Source organism: Eschrichtius robustus, chromosome 7 (assembly GCF_028021215.1).
Source record: "Eschrichtius robustus isolate mEscRob2 chromosome 7, mEscRob2.pri, whole genome shotgun sequence".
Lineage (NCBI taxonomy): Eukaryota > Metazoa > Chordata > Mammalia > Artiodactyla > Eschrichtiidae > Eschrichtius > Eschrichtius robustus.
The window spans coordinates 106,550,851-106,572,490 of record NC_090830.1 but is presented as its reverse complement, the minus strand read 5'-3'; the positions used below and the strand labels follow the sequence as shown (position 1 = coordinate 106,572,490).

At 45.6% G+C, this 21,640-nt stretch overlaps 1 protein-coding gene across 1 annotated transcript in view; it reads left to right on the top strand.

Annotated features, from left to right (window-relative positions):
- Positions 1-14,187, top strand: part of PDLIM1 (PDZ and LIM domain 1) — a 47,373-nt gene extending 33,186 nt beyond the window's left edge. The window contains exons 5-7 of the mRNA XM_068548242.1: positions 6,365-6,516; positions 13,123-13,240; positions 13,674-14,187. Coding sequence (XP_068404343.1) covers positions 6,365-6,516; positions 13,123-13,240; positions 13,674-13,860 — 457 coding nt within the window. The 3' untranslated portion in view covers positions 13,861-14,187. The remainder of the gene's footprint in view (positions 1-6,364; positions 6,517-13,122; positions 13,241-13,673) is intronic.
- Positions 14,188-21,640: the final 7,453 nt, after the last annotated feature.

Genomic DNA, 21,640 nt, shown 5'->3' with positions numbered 1-21,640 from the left:
TGTGTGCACTTGAGAAGAATGTATATTCTGCTGTTGTTGGGTGCAGTGTTCTGTGTTAGGTACAACTGGTCTATAGTGTGGTTCAGGTCCTCAGTTTGCTTATAAATCTTCTGTCTGGTTGTTCTATCCTCTTTTGTTCCTTTTTATTCCATGGTATGGATGTACCACGGTTTGTTTAACCATTCACCCATTGACGGACATCTGGGTTGTGTCTTATTTTTGGCTGTTATGGATAAAGTGGCTGTAAAGATTTGTGAACAGGTTTTTGTGTAACCATAAATTTTCATCTCTGGGATAAATGACCAGGAGTACAATTGCTGGGTCATAAGGTAGTTACATGTTTAATTTTACAGAAACTACCAAACAGTTTTGCAGAATATCTGTACCATTTTACATTCCTACCTACAATGTTTGATCTAGTTTCTCTGTATCCTCTCCAGCATTTGGTGTTGCCACTATTTTTTATTCTAGCCATTCTCATAGGTGTGTAGTAATGTATCACTGTGGTTTTAATTTGCACTTGCCCTGTGGGTAATGATGTTGAACATCTTTTCATGAGCTTATTTGCCATCAGCATATCCTCTAGTCCTTTTCTGGATATCTGGGCTCAGATCACCTCCTGCCTCTCAGCCTCGGCTGTTTTTTCAGAAGCCTCCACCCTCTAGGGAAGAGGGACAGTGTACCCAGTGGAGCCAAAGAACAAATATCAGATGGTGGTGCAATTTATCAATACAGAAGGATAGGTTTGTATGTAAACAAGTTCTAATTTGTGAGAAATAAAGCGATATGCTCTGCAGTCTGCCAGGCTGTCTCCCAGGTTCAAGAATGCAGGCAATGGCTACCAACAGTTTTCTCAGCAAATCTAACCACTTTATCTTTAGGGGTGAAGACACTTTTACAAGTGCAAATGAATTATTCCAATTATGTTTACTCACTCATTTTGCATCCACTCATTGTATAACTAGCTCACATGTCATTTTAAAAAGAAAACTGAGGGACTTCCCTGTCAGTCCAGTGGTTAGGACTCAGCACTTTCACTGCCACGGGCCCAGGTTCAATCCCTGGTAGGGGAACTAAGATCCCGCAAGCCACGCAGCATGGCCAAAATAAAAAATAAAATTAAATTTAAAAAAAAGAAAGAAAACTGAGGTATAGGTTTTCCCTGGGTAGTTCTCCCCAAGTTACTTCTTCCTCTCCTCTCTTTTTCTTTTTCCTGTCAGCCTCCTGGGGCACTTGAAGTACTCAGGTTCCCAGCTGGAAGCAGGGTCAGTAACAGCAATGAAGCTCACAGAATGAACATGCTCTGCTGGTCTCAGGGAGGGTCAAAATTTAAGTAGAGGAGACTTACCAGCTGGTCACTTGCAACAGACTGCAGTGGGGGGAAGGGAAGCCACCACCCCTGTATGTCCACAGCTGCTGGTCCCTGCTCTTGTCTCTCTCCCTCCCACCCTCAGGGGACTGTGGGAGCCTCCCATCCCCAGGTCAGGTGATGGGCCACCTTGAGGAGTGGTTTTAACCAAGGTGGGGGTAGAAGGCCAGTTTCCCCACTCTGCTGTGTTGACACTGGAGGTTACTGGAGGCTGCTCACTATTGCTGGAGTGGGAGATCTGGCTACCCACATGGCCTCCACAGACTCACTGCAGGTGAGTGGTGGCCTTGTCACTGCTGGGTGGGGGTGACATACGGGCTCCCTACTGGAGCCTGGAGTGTATGACCACTGTCATTCCTTGGGTCCCAAGGTATCTGGCTGGTCTGCCTTCTTCTGTCCCCCTTTCAGAGTCTTTTTTTTTTTTTTTAATATAAATTTTATTTATTTATTTTTGGCTGCGTTGGGTCTTTTGTTGCTCCGCACGGGCTTTCTCTAGTTGTGGCGAGCAGGGGCCACTCTTCGTTGTGGTGTGCAGGCTTCTCATTGTGGTGGCTTCTCGTTGTGGAGCACGAGCTCTAGGTGCACGGGCTTCAGTAGTTGTGGCACACGGGCTCGGGAGTTGTGGCTCGCGGGCTCTAGAGCGCAGGCTCAGTAGTTGTGGCGCACAGGCTTAAGTTGCTCCACGGCATGTGGGATCTTCCTGGACCAGGGCTCAAACCCATGTCCCCTGCATTGGCAGGCGGATTCTTAACCACTGCGCCACTAGGGAAGCCCCCCGAGTGTTCATCTTATATAGGATGTCTAAGGTTTTTAGTTGTACTTAGTGGGAGGAATAGGGAAACTTATGTCTACTCCATCTTCCCAGATGGGAAAACGATTTTTATGAAGAGAATGTCTTCTCCCGTCTGGATGCATCTTGTAATTCAAGTAATCCCTCTTTGCGTCCCAAACTTTGTCACACACACAGGCAGTTTTAGTTCAGAACCAAAGCTGACTTAGTATGTGAGAAAATGATGCCATTAAAGTTTTATCAGCAGTGGGAATTTTTTTCTTATGGCTTCCTTGTTTTAGTTGAGATTTATATACAGATTATTAAGTTGCTGCCATGGGTGATGGCTCAAGTTTAAAAAAAAAAAAATTAAAGAGTCTCTTATGTCCCCACTCTAGTCACTTCACTGTTTTGATGGAGTAGATGCTCATCCCAGGGTTGCTGTTCCAAAACCATGGGTGTGCTTTTCCTCTGTTCTCCTTGACCTTCTGACCTTCACCCCAGCTGCTCTTTTGGCTGGAACAGGCCTTTGTGTCACATAAGGTCTGCAGGCTCAGCCTCTGAAATCCTCTTCTTGGAAACGAGCTCAAGTGGAGTTTTCTTCTGACGTTCTAAAGACCACCAGCCTTAAACACCCAGCTACGTCAGCCACCTCGTCAGGCAGAGCGCCACCTGGCTGTGATATCCCTGGGGAGACAGGCCCTGTGGTCAGGGCCTAAAAGACTGGAAGAAAACAAACATTTAGGGAACTGGCATACATTCAGCACCAAGTCTGACTCAGGGAGAAACAAGAAGCAGGAAACATGAAGAGTGTAATGGATAGTTATTCCAAAGGAGTTAAATTTGATTAAAATCTTGTATTTTGTTATTAAAATTGTAAAGACTGGGTTTAGAAGACTGTGCTTACTTTTAGTGACCCACTCTCAGAAGTTTTTCCCCTGGTGACTCAGTCATGTAGCTCATATTTTTGAGAGCTTATCACTATAGAATTCTTCCTTTCAATGCTGTTACTATATATAAAAAGTGAGAATGCTTTTTTTGGGGGCTCCATTTCTCATGCATGTTTTTGTCCTAGAATTTTTTTTTTAATATATTGTGATGTCATTTGTCTATATCTGATAGTCTAACATCTAAGACTTGGGTCTTAGGATATTATCTTTGAATTAAGCAGATCAATGCTTCAAATAAGGCGATGGGTATTGAAAGTGCTTTATAAATTGTCAAGTGGTAGAAAGATATTATCATTATTTGAGAATAAATAGTAAGCTGTTTTCTTTTCACTAATCATGGAAATACTTTCCAAGACCATTTGCTGGAAGAATATGTGATGACCTTGTAGTTTGGCTTCTGTCATTTTTAGCAGTCCCTTGGTGGCTTCCAGACATAACAACATACACCAAAGAAGGGGAAAAATTCTCCCCAAGAACATTCCACGGTCTGATCTTGATTTTAAAATAGTTCTAAGTGTAATAGAAAAAAATATTTGTCGAAATAACATAATACATTTATTATAGGGCAAGCTCAGAACTCAAGACCCAAAGAAAGAGTCCAGCACGTATCTCAGACAACAGGGCTAAAAAGGTGGGCCACAGGAAGACTGTGGCCCCTGGTTACAACCGCTCCTCAGGGTGGCCCATCACCTGCCTGGGGGATGGAGGGAAAGAGACACGGACAGAGACCAGCGGCTGTGGACGGGCAGGGGTGGTGGCTTCCCTTCCCTTCCCCCCCACCGTGGCCTGCACAAGTGACCAGCTGATGAATCTCTCTACTTACATTTTGACCTTCCCTGAGAGCAGCAGAAAAGATGTCACTCTTTGAGGGCTTTGTCCTCTATTGTGAGAACCTGGTTGTAGTCAAAGGGAAAACCTAGAGCTTCACTGATGCGAGTGACCCTGCTTCCAGCCGGGGCCTTGAGTCACATTTAAAATGGAATGTGAACTGATTATGCAATGGGTGGGTGATAAACTGCACCACCATCTGGTATTTCCTCTCTGGCTCTACTGGGCACACTGCCCCTCTTCCCTAGCAGGTGGAGGCTTCTGAAAAAGCAGCCGAGGCTGAGAGGCAGGAGGTGATCTGGGCCCAGGAGGCTGGACTGCCCATGTCCCTGGCACAGCCCTGGGGGATTCCCTGTGACCCCACAGGAGCAGGGAGAGGGTGCAGTGAGGAGGAGAGAGGCACTTAATCCACTTCTCTAACACCTACCATGCCCCAGCCCTGTGCCGGGCACTGATACAGGGCAGGAACACAGTGGTGAACAAGGCAGGCCATGGCCCTGCCCTCATGGGGCTTACTTTCCAGGGGAAGACAGACCATAAAGAAACAAGTATAATTGATGGTGAGTGAGAAACAACATGGAGAAAGATGCAGCAGAGCAAAGGGAAGAGTGACAGGGATGGAGTGGACTGTTTTAAGTTGAGGGTCGGGGACCCTCTCTGAGGAGGGACATCTGAGCAGAGACCCGAGTGAAGTGTGGGAGCCACGGGGCTCTCTGGGGAGGGAGCGTTCCAGGCAGAGGGAGCAGGATATGCAAAGGCCCTGAGGCTGGTGTGTCCTAGAAACCCCATGAAGGCTGGTCTCACTGGAGCGAGCAAGGGGTGCCAGGCGATGTGTTTGGAGAGGGGAGCAGAGCCACATCTTGTAGGGCCTTTCTACTTTTTGTAATGAATATTTACTCCAAAGGAGGTGAATTTGGTTAAGCTTGTGTCTTGTTACTAAAACCGTGACTATTTGGTTCTGAGTCAGATGGGAACACTTGGAGCCACATCCCCACACAGTCTGATTCTCGTGTTTAAAATACCACTCTGGCCTCTGGTCAAAAAAGTAAGGCGGTCCTGGGGGCTGAGAGTGGCGGCAGAGGGACAAGTTGCGAAGCTGGTCAGCCGTGCTGTTAACAGATGGCATGGCTGGGACAGGGGAGGAGGGGGTGGTGCAAAGGGGTGGGACTCAGGACAGACTTCACAGGTAAAGCGGACTGGAGTTTACCTCCTTTCACTCTCCTCCTTCCCCGAAACCAGGCAGCAGAGGTGTCTCCCCTGGAAAATGGGCCCTGGGGCAAAGAGGCCGCCAGCTCTGCCTGTCTCACCCTGTCGTGGGGAGCCCAGAAGGACAGGGGGAGGTGTGGGCGGCAAGGCCTGGCTTGCCCCGTCCCTGGGCCCGAGCTGAGGCCTCTGTCCCCCGCTCAACGGAACAGCACTTCACTGTTTACAAAGTACTTACCTCGAGAGTGTCATACCCAGTGAAGTAAGTCAGATAAGGACAAATATCATGTGATATCACACATGTGTGGAATCTAAAGAATGGTACAAAGGAACTTATTTACAAAACAGAAAGAGAGTCGCAGATGTAGAAAACAGACTTATGGTTACCAGGGTTAAGGGGGGGCGGAGGTAGAGGGATAAATTGGGAGATTGGGATTGACATATACACACTACTATATATAAATAGATAATAAGGACCCTGTGTATAGCACAGGCAACTCTCCTCAACACTCTGTAATGGCCTATTTGGGAAAAGAATCTAAAAAAGAATGGATAGAGGCATATGTATAACTAATTCACTTTGCTGTACACCTGAAACTAACACAACATTGTAAATCAACTATACTCCAATAAAAAAAACAAGAAAACAGAAAACAAAGTTCTCGCCTTTCTCATCCTTGCCAACAACGGTGTGAACTGAGCAGAGCAGACACTATTACTTCTGTGTGGTAGGTGAAGAGACCAGAGCTCCTTGCCGTGAGAATTAGGAGAGTTTATGGAGACAGAGAGAGCCCTTCGATGTCATCAGCAATAAAGAACACTGATTTCTGCTCTGGGGAAAGAATGTAGCCCGTACTAAGGGGACCCAGCTGAGTTTTTAGTGCTCGGATTGTGGTTGACATTTTCCCTCTTCTAAATTTTCTTTCGACATCATGTTGTTTATGTAATTTTGAAAGAAGCACGGCATTCCCATTCCATGGGATTAGGCTAAAAAGTAATTGAATCACTGAAACTATCTGGAAAACTAGCCTCTTATTGTCTGGAAGCAGCAGCCAGCTCTGCCTACAGACACCTCACAGAATCGGCAGGAGGTCTATGGCTGCATTAAGAGAAGGCTTCGTCCATTGGGATCATTTCTCTCCACCCTTTGATTCATGGGTGCCTTCTCTTGGAAGGGGGTGCCTGGTGAATTTTTTTCCCCTAACTTCTGACATGTCCTAATGAACTTGCAAACATTCTTCACAGCTTAGACCATTCTCAGCTTCCAAGCGGACTCGTCATTGACAAAGAATCTGAAGTTTACAAGATGCTTCAGGAGAAACAAGAGTTAAATGAGCCTCCGAAACAGTCCACTTCATTCCTGGTTTTGCAGGAAATCCTGGAGTCTGAGGAGAAAGGTAATCAGTCGTGTGTGTGTGCGTGCGTGCGTGTGGGGGGGGGGGGCGGGGGGTCAGAGGCTCTTGTTCAAGGCCTGGGCTGAGGAGCAGTCATTGCTGAAACACAGATGAACACAGCCCTGAAGAGGTGGAAAGAACACAGTGTGCTTTGCAATGCATGGCTCTTAAAAGGCTAAAAGCTCTTTTAAAAAAAGAAAGAGGGAACTCCGTGGCGGTCCAGTGGTTAGGACTCTGTGCTTTCACTGCTGAGGGCGCGGGTTCAACCCCTGGTCAGGGAACTAAGATTCTGCAAGCTGCGAGGCACAGCCAAAAAAAAAAGAAAAAGGGGGGTAGAGTCGGGGGAGGAATTAATGAGCTCCCAGCCACACCTGCCTAGCTGTTTCCTGTCACAGGCGCATGGGGAGGCTGAGGACATGGGGAGCTTGACTGTTGTGGGATTCTGTCGTCTGTCCCTTGGTCACTGGTTTGGTTTGAGCCCACACACCATGTTTCTGTGGTGGCTGGCACGTGTGAGTGGGTGAAGGCCATGGGATATGAATGACAGGCAGAATGAAATGAATCAGCAGTAGTGAAGCCAGGCTCTGAACTTCACTTTGGGGCCATGTGCTTGTTCTTGCTCTAGGGAGGATGGCTTCCTGAGAACCGGAGGGCCCTCAGTTTGGCCACATCCCCCCACCGAGTGACCTTAGACAAGTCTCTGAACTTTTCCAGGCTTGTTTGCTCATATGTCAATCAGGGATGAAAATCCTTTCCTCTAAGACTGGTGTGTGGATCAAATGTTATAAATTACACAAAACACCCATCACTGTGACTGGCACACAGTAGGTGCTTCGTAACTGTTATGATGTTTGAGACCTCATCAAGAGGCTCCAGGCCAGCCTTAGCTTGTCCACACGTGAGCTCCAATGCCCGAGGTGCCCAGGGCCACACATGTGGCTCTGCAGGTCTCAGGAGATAGTCTTTGCCCTCTACACATCATACACTCTGTGTTTCTTACGATAATTTTCAAGTGGGTGGCAGCAAAGCTGTCTCAATAGCTTTGTAACAACAACAAGGAGAAATTTCTGGCAGATGGGTGTGTTGCAGAAGAGTTTTTTTTTTTTTTAATAATTATTTATTTATTATTTATTTTTGGCTGTGTTGGGTCTTCGTTTCTGTGCGAGGGCTTTCTCCAGTTGCGGCAAGCGGGGGCCACTCTTCATCGCGGTGCACGGGCCTCTCACTATCGCGGCCTCTGTTGTTGCGGAGCACAGGCTCCAGACGCGCAGGCTCAGTAGTTGTGGCTCACGGGCCTAGTTGCTCCGCGGCATGCGGGATCTTCCCAGACCAGGGCTTGAACCCGTGTCCCCTGCATTGGCAGGCAGATTCTCAACCACTGCGCCACCAGGAAGCCCAGAAGAGATGTTTTTTTCCCCTTCTCACAAAGGTGACCTGTGAGCGACAGCTCTCGGGCTTGCCCACCTCCCACGTGGTCATTCACAAGTGCCTCTGATTCTCACCATCAGCCTAACTACCAGTGAGTTCTGGGGAGTTGGGTTTTGCAGCCCTTCCTGGTCTCAATGAGGCCCAACCCTCCACACTCTGCGCTGTCCCTTTCCACGAGGCTCACCGGAGCCCTGCCTTCTCCTGCTCTCTTCTTCTTCCCAGTGTGCCTGCCTGTGAAGAGAGTTGGTACTTCTGGGAGGGACACTTGGTTGTTCTGTTTCTGAGACCTGCTTCAGCCAGGCTCCTGAAGGGTTGGTTCTTTGCCCAGGGCGGCCAGTGAGGGTCAGAGCTGAGTGCCCTCTGGAAGAGTCACCTTCCTCCAGGAAGCCCCCAGCTGCAGAGCTGGCATCCCAGGAGTCCTTCCTGAGCTGAAAGTTCCCTCCTGAACACACTCCGCACCCAAGCTTCCTCCCCATTTGGGTGGTTCTTTAGAGAAACTGGCAATTTACAAGCACAGGATATTAGGAAAAATCTTCTTTTATGCTAGAAGGATATTGTCTCTACCAGCAATTTCCCCCTTTGCTTGGAGTACCTGTGCAGTTTGGAAGGAATGAGTCATATACTCTGTATTAAGTTCCAGCCTTAGCCCAACTGACAGATGACTTGGGGGCCAACCCTAGAGGATGATGGTTTTTCAAAACGTGAGAAACCACAACTATACTCTGAGTAAGTGGGTGCAAAACCCTTCAGTTAAGAGAGGAAAAGTCAGTCCATTCCAGCCCAAAGTAGAACATAGACAGACATTGCAGGGCTCACCTCACTGCATGCCCTCAGGTCACAGAGGTCACAGAGAAGGACTTGAAGCCCAGGATCACTGAGCTGCCCTGAGGTGGCAGCTCCCTGCTCTTCATGCTTCATCCCTTCCATCCGGTATTCTTACCTGCCAAGCCAGTGGCTTCCATTCTCAAGGCTACCTCATGGTTCTAGTTGGCAGCTGGTGCTCCAGCCATCATGCCTACTTCCAGGGACCAGGAAGGAAGAACAGGGGAAGGGCTAATTGGGGAATCCCCCTTTCAGAGGAACCAGCTTTCTTTTTCCCAGAAGTCCCACATGACTATTCCACTTATATTTTGACCAGAATTTAGTCACATGGCCCCATCTAGTTGCAAGAGAGTCTGAGAATTATAGTTTTTCTCACCTGGGCTGGATGGCTGGATATCTTCTTGCTCCAAAGAAAATAAAAATTTTGCTAAAAAGGAAAAGGGAGATAATAGATCTTGTGGTCTCTCTCTTATCTCTTAATATGCACTTGCATTAAATTTTCACTGAATGGAACAGCATAAGTTCCAATCCAGACATCTACCACATGCAGAAGGCTCTCAAGTGAGGGAGCTCAAATACCTGTTTTCATTTGAGATGAAATGGTCAAAGCTCAGGGCAGTGGCTGGTGCATGGTAAAGGCACTCCGCGAGGGTTACTGTCATTCGAGAAGGCCTGTGGTTCATGAAGCAGCGCTGCACCACCAGCACTGGTGTCCAGGATCTGCCCAAGACGCACCACGAGACCTCCAGCAAGTGGCTCGTCTCTCTAAGTCCTACTCTCTCTGCACACATCTGGTGAGGCTAATAACGGCTACTTCACGGGTAGTTTAAAGCCTTAAGGGAAACGGTGCGTGCAATGTGCCAGGCACACAGTCAGTGAGGCCCCCAAGGGAGGTCTGGCTGCAGCAGGGCTTGGTGATAAATCTCCAGACTCAATGTGGGTCTTCTCATTTGGGGTGAAATTCAGCCTCTGGACTAGGAGAAAGGGTCCTGGGTTCCTCACACTTTCTCTTGCTCTGGATCAAATTCTAAAAATTGCAGGGAGAAGCAGGCTGTATGTTTTTTTCACTGTGGGGACATACACCTAACACAAAATTTACCGTCTTAACCATTTTTAAGCATATGATTCCATGGCACCGAGGACATTCATACTGTTGTGCTGCCATCTTCACTGTCCATCCACAGAACTCTTCATCTTGCAAAACCGAAACTCTGCACCCACTCCTCATGGCTCCCTCCTCCCCAGCCCATGGAAACCACCATTCTACTTTCTGTTTCCATGAATTTGACTATTCCGTGTATTTCATATGAGTGGAATCATGCAGTATTTGTCCTTTTGTACCTGGCTTATTTCACTCAGCATAATGTCCTCAAGGTTCACCCATGTTGTAGCGTGTCAGCATTTCCCTCCTTTTAAAGGCAGAATAATATTCTGTGGTATGTATACACCACATCTTGTTTATTCATTCATCTGTCCCCAGCCATCATGGACCGAGAAACACAGTGGGGACCCCAGGCTCTGAGATAAGAAAGCTGGAGACTTGCTCAGGAAGTATCTAGGCTCATTTTGGCTGGCTCCCAGGCTTCCAGGAAAATCCTCAGATGGTCTGCAGTCAGATCATGGAGGACCACCAGGTGCAAGGTTAAGGACCATGAATTTGATTCTATAGGTAATGTAGTCACAGAGGGTTGTTGAGCATTGAAGTGGATAGTAAAAAGGCTGCGCTTTACTCCATTCATTTTCACATTTTTCCCAAAAGCTTTGAGATGCAAGGTTCATTGGAAGGAGAGATATTTGAAAATTTCTGTAGTAGCCCAGTCTGAAGGGAGCTATTTTTACTGTAAGCTAGTGGAGAGGGAAGGAAGAAGGGAAATTTCTCTTGCATTTGCAGTGTTGGCTGAATAGGTGAGAGAAGAAAATGGAGCCAGCAGGTGGCGCTGCAGAGCTGAACAAGCTGCAGCGAGGCGGGCTTTATCGGGGAGCCCAGCAGAGAGCGGTGTCACTCTCCAGGGCTTGCTGTTCTTTTTTTTTTTTTTAATTGTAGTATAGTTGATGTACAATATTACTAAGTTTCAGGTGTACAACATAGTGATTTAATAGATTAGACTCTGTTTCAAGTTACTGTAAAATATGGGCTATATTTGCTGTGCTTTACAGTATATCCTTGTAGCTTATTATTTTGTACACGGTAGTTTGTACCTCTTAATCCCCTACCCTTATCTTGCCTACCACGTTCTCTCTCCCCACTGGTAACCACTGGTTTGTTCTCCATGTCTGTGAGTCCCTTTCTGTTTTGTTCTATTCATTTGTTTTATTGTTTAGATTCCACATATAAGTGATAACAGAGCATTTGTCTTTCTCTGCCTGACTTATTTCACTAAGCGTCATCCCCTCCAGGTCCATCCGTGTTGTTGCACATGGCAAGATTTCCTATGGCAGAGGGCAGCAGCTCAGTGGGGTTAGGGCCAAGCCACACAAGTGCACTTCGTGCTTCTGCCCAAACAGGGCTCACATCTGCTCACACTCCGATGGCCAAAGCAAGTCTTGTGGTCAAACCCAAAGTCGATGGGATGGGGGAGTATACTCCACCAAGAGCAAGTTTTCCTCAGCCTTAGTGCTGCTGACACTTTGGGCCAGGTGAGTCCTTGTGGTGGGCTGTCCTGTGCGTTTCAGGACACTCAGCCGCATTCCTGGCCTCTACCCACTAGATGCCAATAGCACTCCCTTGCAACTGAGACAACCAAAACTGTTGCTAGGGAACAAGATCACCACCAGTAGAGACTCACTGACCTACTGGGAAGCATGGGAGGGTACGGATAACTGCAGATAAAATATACAGTCTACCACGCCTAGCCAACTCTAAATGCCCCTTATGTCACACACAATCTCAATTTTTGGTTCAGAAGCACCAGCCAACATATGGGGACTCGTTTTTGAAAAGGACGAGCAAGCTAGGGCCCTCATCTGTCGGCCCCAGATTGCCCAGCATGGCTGCAGATACGGGATGACCCTCTCCTCGCCCCCTCACCTGGCACAGAAAGCCATTTTTCACTCTTATTCAGTGGTTCTCAAAGTGTGGTTCCTGGACCAGCAGCAGCAGCCCCTGAGAACTTGTTAAAAATGCAAATTCTTGGGCCCCACCTCAGGCCTGCTTGATCAGAAACTCTACGAGTGGGCCCAGCAATCCGGGTTTTAATGAGCCTGCCTGGTGATTCTGATGCACAACAGCATTTGAGAACAGCTGTTTTAGTCTAAAGAAGTGGATTTTAACCTGGAGTATAGAACAGGATCCTGGGGCCCCTGCACCTGGAGATGCTCCTTCAGCAGGTGTGGGGTAGAGCCTGGTCTGTGAATTTTATGAAATCTCTCCTGGTGCCCAGGATGCTCACAGATGCCCATTCAGAACCATGAGTGTAGAGACTTCTCCAGCTTCCTGAGCCAAAGCATGTTGGACTAAGAGAGGAACCATCATGCATTTGTCATGGCATTTCATCATCTATTTCTTGTGTATTTATTGAGCCTCTATTATTTGTTAAGCCCGTGGTAGGCTCTGTGGAGTATTGAAAAATATATGAAATAGGGTTCTGGTGCTCCAGTAATTTGCAGTCCAGACGGAGAAACATGTGTAAATAGCTGACAAACCTAACAATGCTTGCTAAGCCACATCACAGTAAAAGAAAATGTGATGTGGAAACACAGCCAGCCAAATATATAGCGATAACAGTAATTTTCGTAGCTTACCATTATTAATAGCTACCATAACACAGGGCTGTACACAGGTGATGAACTGGGCTGTAGGCAGTTCAGCACCCAGCAACTTAGGAGCTTTGTTTTGTACACAGAAAGCTGACTGCAAGAAGGCTGCTGCTGACTCTGCCCTGTAGCAGGTGGTTTTTATCTGGCTGCTTGTAGCACACTCTACTATAATGATTTTGTTCTCTTTGTAATGTGGGTTTCTTTTGGCATCTGACTACATTGCCTTTCGATTATCAGACATTTTTATTTATTTTTTTCTATCTATATAAAGCATTTTTAAGTCCCATATCAGTGTTTGCATGTATTTAATCAGCATGTAATGTAATTTGTGTTTTGAGGGCTGACCATGTGCCAGGGAGGGCTTTATGTGTCTTTTTAAATCTTTTTGTCCCACTGTGAAGGGGAAATGATCTCCTGTTTCATAGAAAAGGAAACTGCAGACCAGAGAAGTAACTTGCCCAGGATCACACAGCAGAGTCAAGTCTGTTTGACTTCAGTGCCCATGACCTTGCTGGAACATACATATAAGTGAATCTGAAAGAGCTAAATGATACTTATGCAATCCTACACTTCCGGCCAACCCAAGTGTTCTCCTCCTTTTAGGGGATCCCAACAAGCCCTCAGGATTCAGAAGTGTTAAGGCTCCAGTCACCAAAGTAGCTGCATCGATTGGAAATGCCCAGAAGCTGCCCATGTGTGACAAGTGCGGCACCGGCATTGTGTGAGTATCTGCCTTCCAGGGCATCAGAGGCCCTGCAGGTTGGGTAAACCATGAAAATGTGGAAAGTGCTGGATGTTGCACATTTCGGGTGTGATGGAGAAAAAAATCCTGCCTGGAAAGTGGAGCAGAGAGGCCAGGTAGGTCCTGTGTCCCAGAGCCAGGTGGTGAAGGCTTTCCTTGGCTGTAGAACCCTTAGGGTATGAATATGTAAAACCAGAAAAAGCAGGGCTGCTCTGTTGAAGTGGGAAGGACTTCCCGAAGGCTTCAAGGGTAATGTCTTTGGACCCCAGGCATGAGAAAGCCCCTTTATGACTGGAGGCCAGTTAGGAGGCTCTGATCTGCCAGCTGGGCCCCTTGGGAGGAGCCCCCAGGCCTGGTGCCCCCTTCAGGTGCTTGTCACTAAAGGAGCCCCTCTCCTCCCTCCCTCCTGCAGCGGCGTGTTTGTGAAGCTGCGGGACCGTCACCGCCACCCTGAGTGTTACGTGTGCACCGACTGTGGCACCAACCTGAAACAGAAGGGCCATTTCTTTGTGGAGGATCAGATCTACTGTGAAAAGCACGCCCGGGAGCGGGTCACTCCACCTGAGGGCTACGATGTGATCACTGTGTTCCCCAAGTGAGCCGGCAGCTCAGCACCGAACGCTGGTCTCCCAACGAGCCCCTGCTGCATCTTGTCCTCTGAAAGCTCTGGCTTCTCTTATCTAGAAAGTTCTCGCTTTGGTTTTATCCCTGCTCGTCAGCTAACTGACTCACGCTGGCTGTGTGATGCCCGCTTTTATAATTAACAGAAGATGGTTTTGTTCAGTGTCCCCTTACCAGCATCACTGTGTCTTCTCTTCTCCTCCATTCATCTCTGCTGCAAATGGACATCAGCCAAACTTGAACCAAACCAAATTTAATATGTCTGACAATGATTTCGTTTCACCCAATAAATTAATAGACTTCAAGGCAGTGTGGTGTCTCTTTTTCATGTGACCATGTATCCTATTTCCTGTCTCAAGCCAGACGAGATTTCTGAGGCCTCTCCTCTTGTTTGGGGGTTCCCATACCTCTGAGATTTGCACACCTTCTCCTCCAGGTGTGAGAAAACTGGCATCTGAAAACAGCCTTTTTTTTTTTTTTTCTGGCCCCACCATGTGGCAAATGGGGATCTTAGTTCCCCGAGCAGGGATTGAACCCGGGCCCTTGGCAGTGAGAGCTCGCAGTCCTAACCACTGGACCACCAGGCACTTCCCAACAGCCATGTTCTTACATTTCTTTGAAGACTGCTCCAAATTATCTTTCTCTGATGCTAATATAAGATACTTACGTTGTGATGAAATGTTTTCTTTACATCTGGATGTTTGGGGACTTAGAGGAAATGAATGCTTTCCAAATAACAGATGGTGAGCTTTACCAGGCTGGTTTGCTGCCATCACAACCCCTCTCCTTTGTGAAGGGAAGCAAACTCAGGACCGTGGCCAGCAGCCCTAAACCTGCAGGTTGCTCAGGGAAGTGGCAAATGCATTCTCCTCCAGGAAGAGACCCGGAACCCTGGCCGTTAAGGGGCCTTGAGTCAGAGATCTTAGGTTACCGTAGGTCATCTCTTGGTGACCAACCACTAAAGGAGTCATTTGCTCAAACAGTAGCACCCCCGTTGCTCTAGAGACTGATTTGTTAAGAGATGGACAGGTCACTCCACCAACCCTTCTTCCTCTGAAACAGCAAATCATCTACCCTTAAGTAGTATTCATCACCCCGGGCAATAGCTGATGTCCTTTACTGATGAAGGGACTAGCTTTCTAATAGTAAGGATTCTAGTTAGATGGTGGTGCTGGGATTTCACTTTGCAGATCTCTGAAACTTGGACACACTGCAGACAGTTTAGACACAAGCAGTTCTAATCTATAAGACTGAAGAAAAACTTTCAGGCAGAAAATTACTTCATGTTAAAGCTCTTGATTTTTCTTTCTATCTTTTCCTTCCTTCCTTCCTTCCTTCCTTCCTCTTTCTATTAATCCTTACTTTAAACTCTTTCTGTTTCTAAGTTTGTAAAAGGCAAGGTGGCTGAAACTTCGTAATTTGGGCAAATCAACATAAAATGAAAGCTCTGAACCACAGCAAGTTTGATGCATTTACAAATACAGTAACAACTGTGACTTGAGTTTATTGACTGGAGGGGGATGAATGGGTAATATACATTCTTAGAACTTTCTCCAGTCCTTTTCCTCAGATAATGTGCCAAATGTCTGATGCTTTTCTTGTTCAACGACAGTATTACTTCTTAGGAGTGGATCTTACATACAGGGTGCCTCCCTTCCGGTGGAGGCCAGATACCGGGAGTGTCAAGTGACCACTATGGCTGTTATCCATGGCCTCCAAGGCTAATTTGTTTCCCAAAAAAATGAAACAGGATGTCAGCATTACTGTCCTCAGTGCAAGTTGTGTTTTGTGGCCAAGAACTCCTCTTTTCCTCCAGCCTTTAGTTTATATTGATAAGAGTTATTTCCTGCCAAGAGCAATTTAAGATTTGACCTATTTCTTGTCCTTCTTGCCTACCATGTTCATCTGATTTTATTTCTTCTGTCACGCTTACTCTAAAATGAAGGCAAAATGGAAGAAATGTATTGGAATATCTCTGATCTGACTTGCATCATTCTTTAATTACTAAGCTTTTGGACAACTTCCTGGAGAGGAGAAACAGCCAGAGTCACAGACTTTGATGAAGTGATTCCCTCTGACTTGGAACGCTCTTCTTCCACTTCTTGATTTAGTTAACATCAGTGGTCTTTCAGGACAAAGCCCCAGCATCCCTCCTCTAGATAGCCTTCTCTGCTGGCCCACCATGCCTAGGATCTGTTGTGATCCTGTATCCAGGGCACACCTCCTGGGCACACATCACATAAGACGCTAATCATAGTCTCCTGAAAAGAATGAAGCCCCCATAAGAGCTGTTCCTCTATCTGTATCAGCTTCGTCTACTCAGCACTGAGCAGGGAGATAGTCCACAAATGTTTGGTGAATGAATCTGTAAATGGATGCTTCACCATTGTCCAAAGAAGTACAATGAAAGCCACATATGTAATTTAAAACTTTCTAATAGCCACATAGAAAAAGAAAAAGGTAAAATCAATAAATCAATTTTAATATATTGTATTTAGTGCCATATATCCAAAGTGTTATCATTTTAATCCATGCCACTAGCCACGTGTCAAATTCTCAATAGGCATGTGTAGCTACTGGCTACGTTATTGGACCACACAACCTGCACCTACCTTAAAACAAGACATCTTGGATTTCTGCTTCGCTTCTAGATACCATGTTCTTTTCCCTTGTTCCCATGTGTCCACCAAATCTCTTCTAATTGCCTTGCACTCTGGCTTCTCAATTCTGCCCGTCCTCCAGTAGGACAGCTATTTTGAAAGCGTCCCGATGATTTCTCCAGCCAAACCCTATGTTGACTTAAAGAAAAATGCACAACATGAGAATTGCGGGTTTAAGTTTGACTCGGGGTCTTACTGAGGACTCCCGCCCGGGAGACAGCCACTCAGTAGCTCTGAGGAACTGCTCTGAAGAGGTGGGCGAGGAGCCAGGATACACATGACTTTTTTGGGGCTGGGAAATACGTGTAGTCAGGCATGCAACTTGGTAAAAGATCACTGCTAATCACAAAGAACAGATGTCTCAAGTTAGTGATTTTAGGTTTTTCTACATATGGGAAGATGCAAGAATCTGGGGTCCTTGAAATTCTTCCTGAGATATGCATCTAATTATCTAGGGGCCTGTTTATCCAAAGCAGAGTGCCTCATCCTGCTTTTCATGAATTCCCCTCAGGGTGCACTGTTGGTGGCTGACTGCGGTGGGTTGTGATTTAACCCACTTGTATAACTGGGTGATGACTGATGCTCATGGTTCATTTTTGTTCACTTCCCACTTTTGGTCATAAATTTGACCAAGGTTTGGTAGGGATTTCATGACCAATTTGTCCCATGGAGCTGGGAAGACTCATTCCTAGGTCAGGTGAGGATTTCGCTGATAGGCTATTCGTGTGCTATTCTGAATTAGGCCTTGTTATCCTAAAGAGTCTCCGGATCATCTATCTTACTAGCCTATTATGATCCAGGAAATGTTTCTCCCTTATTGCTTTTTCCCATATTTAGAGTTACACTATTACAATTAATTTTATGGAGAGCTATATATATGTGACCAATTGCCTCAAGACATTTAGCCATCGTTAACCATCGTTAATTTTGTCAGAGACCTGGTTACACATTGGGTAATACAAGAAACAACAATCTTATAAAATATGGTATGAGTAATAGCGCTAATAGCATTAATAAGGCTATAGTACAGCAATGAGAGACACAAAGCATAAACAGTTTAAAAACAACAAAGAACAAATTAGAACAATGATTAGTATGACTGGTTGCAATCTGGATCACAGTACACTACCAAGTCCAGAGGGAAGCCAGCTGAAAAAGCCAAATTCTGGATGGATCAGGTAGAGATAAAAAGATAAATGCTTCATCTTTGTTTACATAGGTATACTTTAGTCAGAAGGGAGTAAAAAGAGGAAAGAAAGGAAGGAAGGGAGGGAGGGAGGAAGGGAGGAAGGAAAGAAGGAAGGAAAAGGAAAGGAAAGACAAGAAGGAAGAAAGAAAGGAAGAAAGAAAAGGAAGGAAGGAAGGAAGGGAAAGGAAAGGAAAGGAAGGAAAGGAAAGAAAGAAAGAAAGAGAACAGGAAGGAAGAAAGAAAGAAGGAAAAGAAAGAGAAAGAGATTCCACCTAAGAAGAAAAACTTAAACTGATAATTAATTTTGCAACAGCAAAAATGGAAACTGGACCTCAATGGAAAGGTAGCTTTAATGTGCTATAATAACAAACCTAAGAATTGTATACAAGCAAAAATATCTTTTGAAAAAAATGAAAACATTTACAGAAAAACAACAACAGATTTTTCATTAGCATAACGAACTAAAGGGTAATACTAAAAAATATTTTTTAAGAAGAAGAGGGGAAATCCCAGATAAAAGAGTGGAGAAGCAGGAACAAAATTAAATATGTGGGTAACTCCAAATAAATAAAAAATGTATAAAACAGTGATAATATGTCATAGAATTTAAATATTTGTGTACATTATACATAGTCATAGTTAGCATAAGAGGAAAGCTTTCCTCATATCTAGAAAACAAATATTAAAAGCCAGTACCATTTCAGACAAAAAGTCAGAAAACTTATAAATCATATTCATCAGTTCATTCGGTCCCATGCAATTAATTCTTACTGATCTTGATCTCTTGTTAGAAGTTTATGAAGCCATCAGGTTTTCTGTTAGAATTCTGTAATTTCTTACCCAGTTCAGTGGTATGATCTAAAAGGTATCAGAAACCTATGTTTCTAAAAAGTCCTTTCTATGAAACTTCTTGAAGATCTTCATTTTTGTAAAAGCATCAGAGTAATATAAATGTCAAAGACTTTAAATGGGGGGCAAGATGGCGGAAGAGTAAGACGCGGAGATCACCTTCCTTCCCACAGATACATTAGAAATACATCTACACGTGGAACTGCTCCCACAGAACACCCACTGAACGCTGGCAGAAAACGTCAGACCTCCCAAAAGGCAAGAAACTCCCCACGTACTTGGGTAGAGCAAAAGAAAAAAGAAATAACAGAGACAAAAGAATAGGGACGGGACCTGCACCAGTGGGAGGGAGCCGTGAAGGAGGAAAGGTTTCCACGCACTAGGAAGCCCCTTCGCGGGCGGAGACTGCGGGTGGCAGAGGGGGGAAGCTTCGGAGCTGCGGAGGAGAGCGCAGCAACAGGGGTGCGGAGGGCAAAGCGGAGAGATGCCCGCACGGAGGATCAGTGCCGCCCAGCACTCACCAGCCCGAGAGACTTGTCTGCTCCCCCCCCCCCCCCGGGGGTGGGCGGGGCTGGGAGCTGAGGCTCGGGCTTCGGTCGGATCCCACGGAGAGGACTGGGGTTGGCGGCGTGAACACAGCCTGAAGGGGGCTAGTGCACCACAGCTAGCCGGGAGGGAGTCTGGGAAAAGGTCTGGACCTGACGAAGAGGCAAGAGACTTTTTCTTGCCTCTGAATCACCTTTCCTCTCGCACCAGGAAACAAAGAGTGCCGCCTAAACGAGCTCCAGAGAAGGGCGCGAGCCGCGGCTATTAGCGCGGACCCCAGAGACGGGCATGAGACGCTAAGGCTGCTTCTGCCGCCACCAAGAAGCCTGTGTGCGAGCACAGGTCACTATCCACATCTCCCTTCCCGGGAGCCGGTGCAGCCCGCCACTGCCAGCATTCCGTGACCCAGGGACAACTTCCCCGGGAGAACGCACGGCGCGCCTCAGGCTGCTGCAACGTCACGCCGGCCTCTGCCACCACAGGCTCACCCCGCATCCGTACCCCTCCCTCCCCAGGCCTGAGTGAGCCAGAGCCCCCGAAGCAGCTGCTCCTTTAACCCCATCCTGTGTGAGCGAAGAACAGACACCCTCAGGTGACCTACACGCAGAGGCGGGTCCAAATCCAAAGCTGAACCCCGGGAGCTGTACGAACAAAGAAGAGAAAGGGAAATCTCTCCCAGCAGCCTCAGAAGCAGCAGATTAAAGCTCCACAAACAACTGGATGTACCTGCATCTGCTGAATACCTGAATAGACAACGAATCATCCCAAATTCAGGAGGTGGACTTTGGGAGTAGGATATATTAATTTTTCCCCTTTTCCTTTTTTTGTGAGTGTATATGTGTATGCTTCTGGGTGAGATTTTGTCTGTATAGCTTTGCTTTCACCATTTGTCCTAGGGTTCGGTCCGTCCGTTTTTTGTTTTTTTACTTAAAAATTTTTTTTCTTAATAAATTTTTTCTTAGTAATTTTTCCCTTATTTTTTATTTTAAAAAATTAAAAAATTTTTTCTTAATAATTCTTTTTTATTTTTTATTTTAAAAATTAAAAAAAAAATTTTTTCTTAATAAATTTTTTCTTAATAATTTTCTTATTTTTTATTTTAAAAAATTAAAAAAAATTTTTTTCTAAATAAATTTTTTTCTTATTTTTATTGTAAAAAATTAATATATTTTTAAAAATTAAAAAAAATTTTCTTAATAAATTTTTTCTTAATAATTTTTTCTTATTTTTTATTATAATAGACTTATTTTATTTTATTTTATTTTATTTTATCCTCTTTCTTTCTTTCTTTCTATTTTTCCTCCCTTTTATTCTGAGCCATGTGGATGAAAGGCTCTTGGTACTCCAGCCAGGCATCAGGGCTGTGCCTCTGAGGTGGGAGAGCCAACTTCAGGACACTGGTCCACAAGAGACCTCCCAGCTCCACGTAATACGAAACGGCGAAAATCTCTCAGAGATCTCCATCTCAGCATCAAGACCCAGCTTCACTCAACGACCAGCAAGCTACAGTGCTGGACACCCTATGCCAAACAACTAGCAAGACAGGAACACAGCCCCATCCATTAGCAGAGAGGCTGCCTAAAATCATAATAAGGCCACAGACACCCCAAAACACACCACCGGACGTGGATGTGCCCACCAGAAAGACAAGATCCAGCCTCATCCACCAGAACACAGGCACTAGTCCCCTCCACCAGGAAGCCTACACAACCCACTGAACCAACCTTAGCCACTGGGGACAGATACCAAAAACAACAGGAACTACGAACCTGCAGCCTGTGAAAAGGAGACCCCAAACACAGTAAGATAAGCAAAAACACACAGCAGATGAAGGAGCAGGGGCAAAACACACCAGACCTAACAAATGAAGAGGAAATAGGCAGTCTACCTGAAAAAGAATTCAGAATAATGATAGTAAAGATGATCCAAAATCTTGGACATAGAACAGACAAAATGCAAGAAACATTTAACAAGGACGTAGAAGAACTAAAGAGGAACCAAGCAACGATGAAAAACACAATAAATGAAATTTAAAATACTCTAGAAGAGATCAATAGCAGAATAACTGAGGCAGAAGAACGGGTAAGTGATCTGGAAGATAAAATAGTGGAAATAACTACTGCAGAGCAGAATAAAGAAAAAAGAATGAAAAGAACTGAGGACAGTCTCAGAGACCTCTGGGACAACATTAAACACACCAACATTCGAATTATAGGGGTCCCAGAAGAAGAAGAGAAAAAGAAAGGGACTGAGAAAATATTTGAAGAGATTATAGTTGAAAACTCCCCTAATATGGGAAAGGAAATAGTTAATCAAGTCCTGGAAGCACAGAGAGTCCCACACAGGATAAATCCAAGGAGAAACACGCCAAGACACATATTAATCAAACTGTCAAAAATTAAATATAAAGAAAACATATTAAAAGCAGCAAGGGAAAAGCAACAAATAACACACAAGGGAATCCCCATAAGGTTAACAGCTGATCTTTCAGCAGAAACTCTGCAAGCCAGAAGG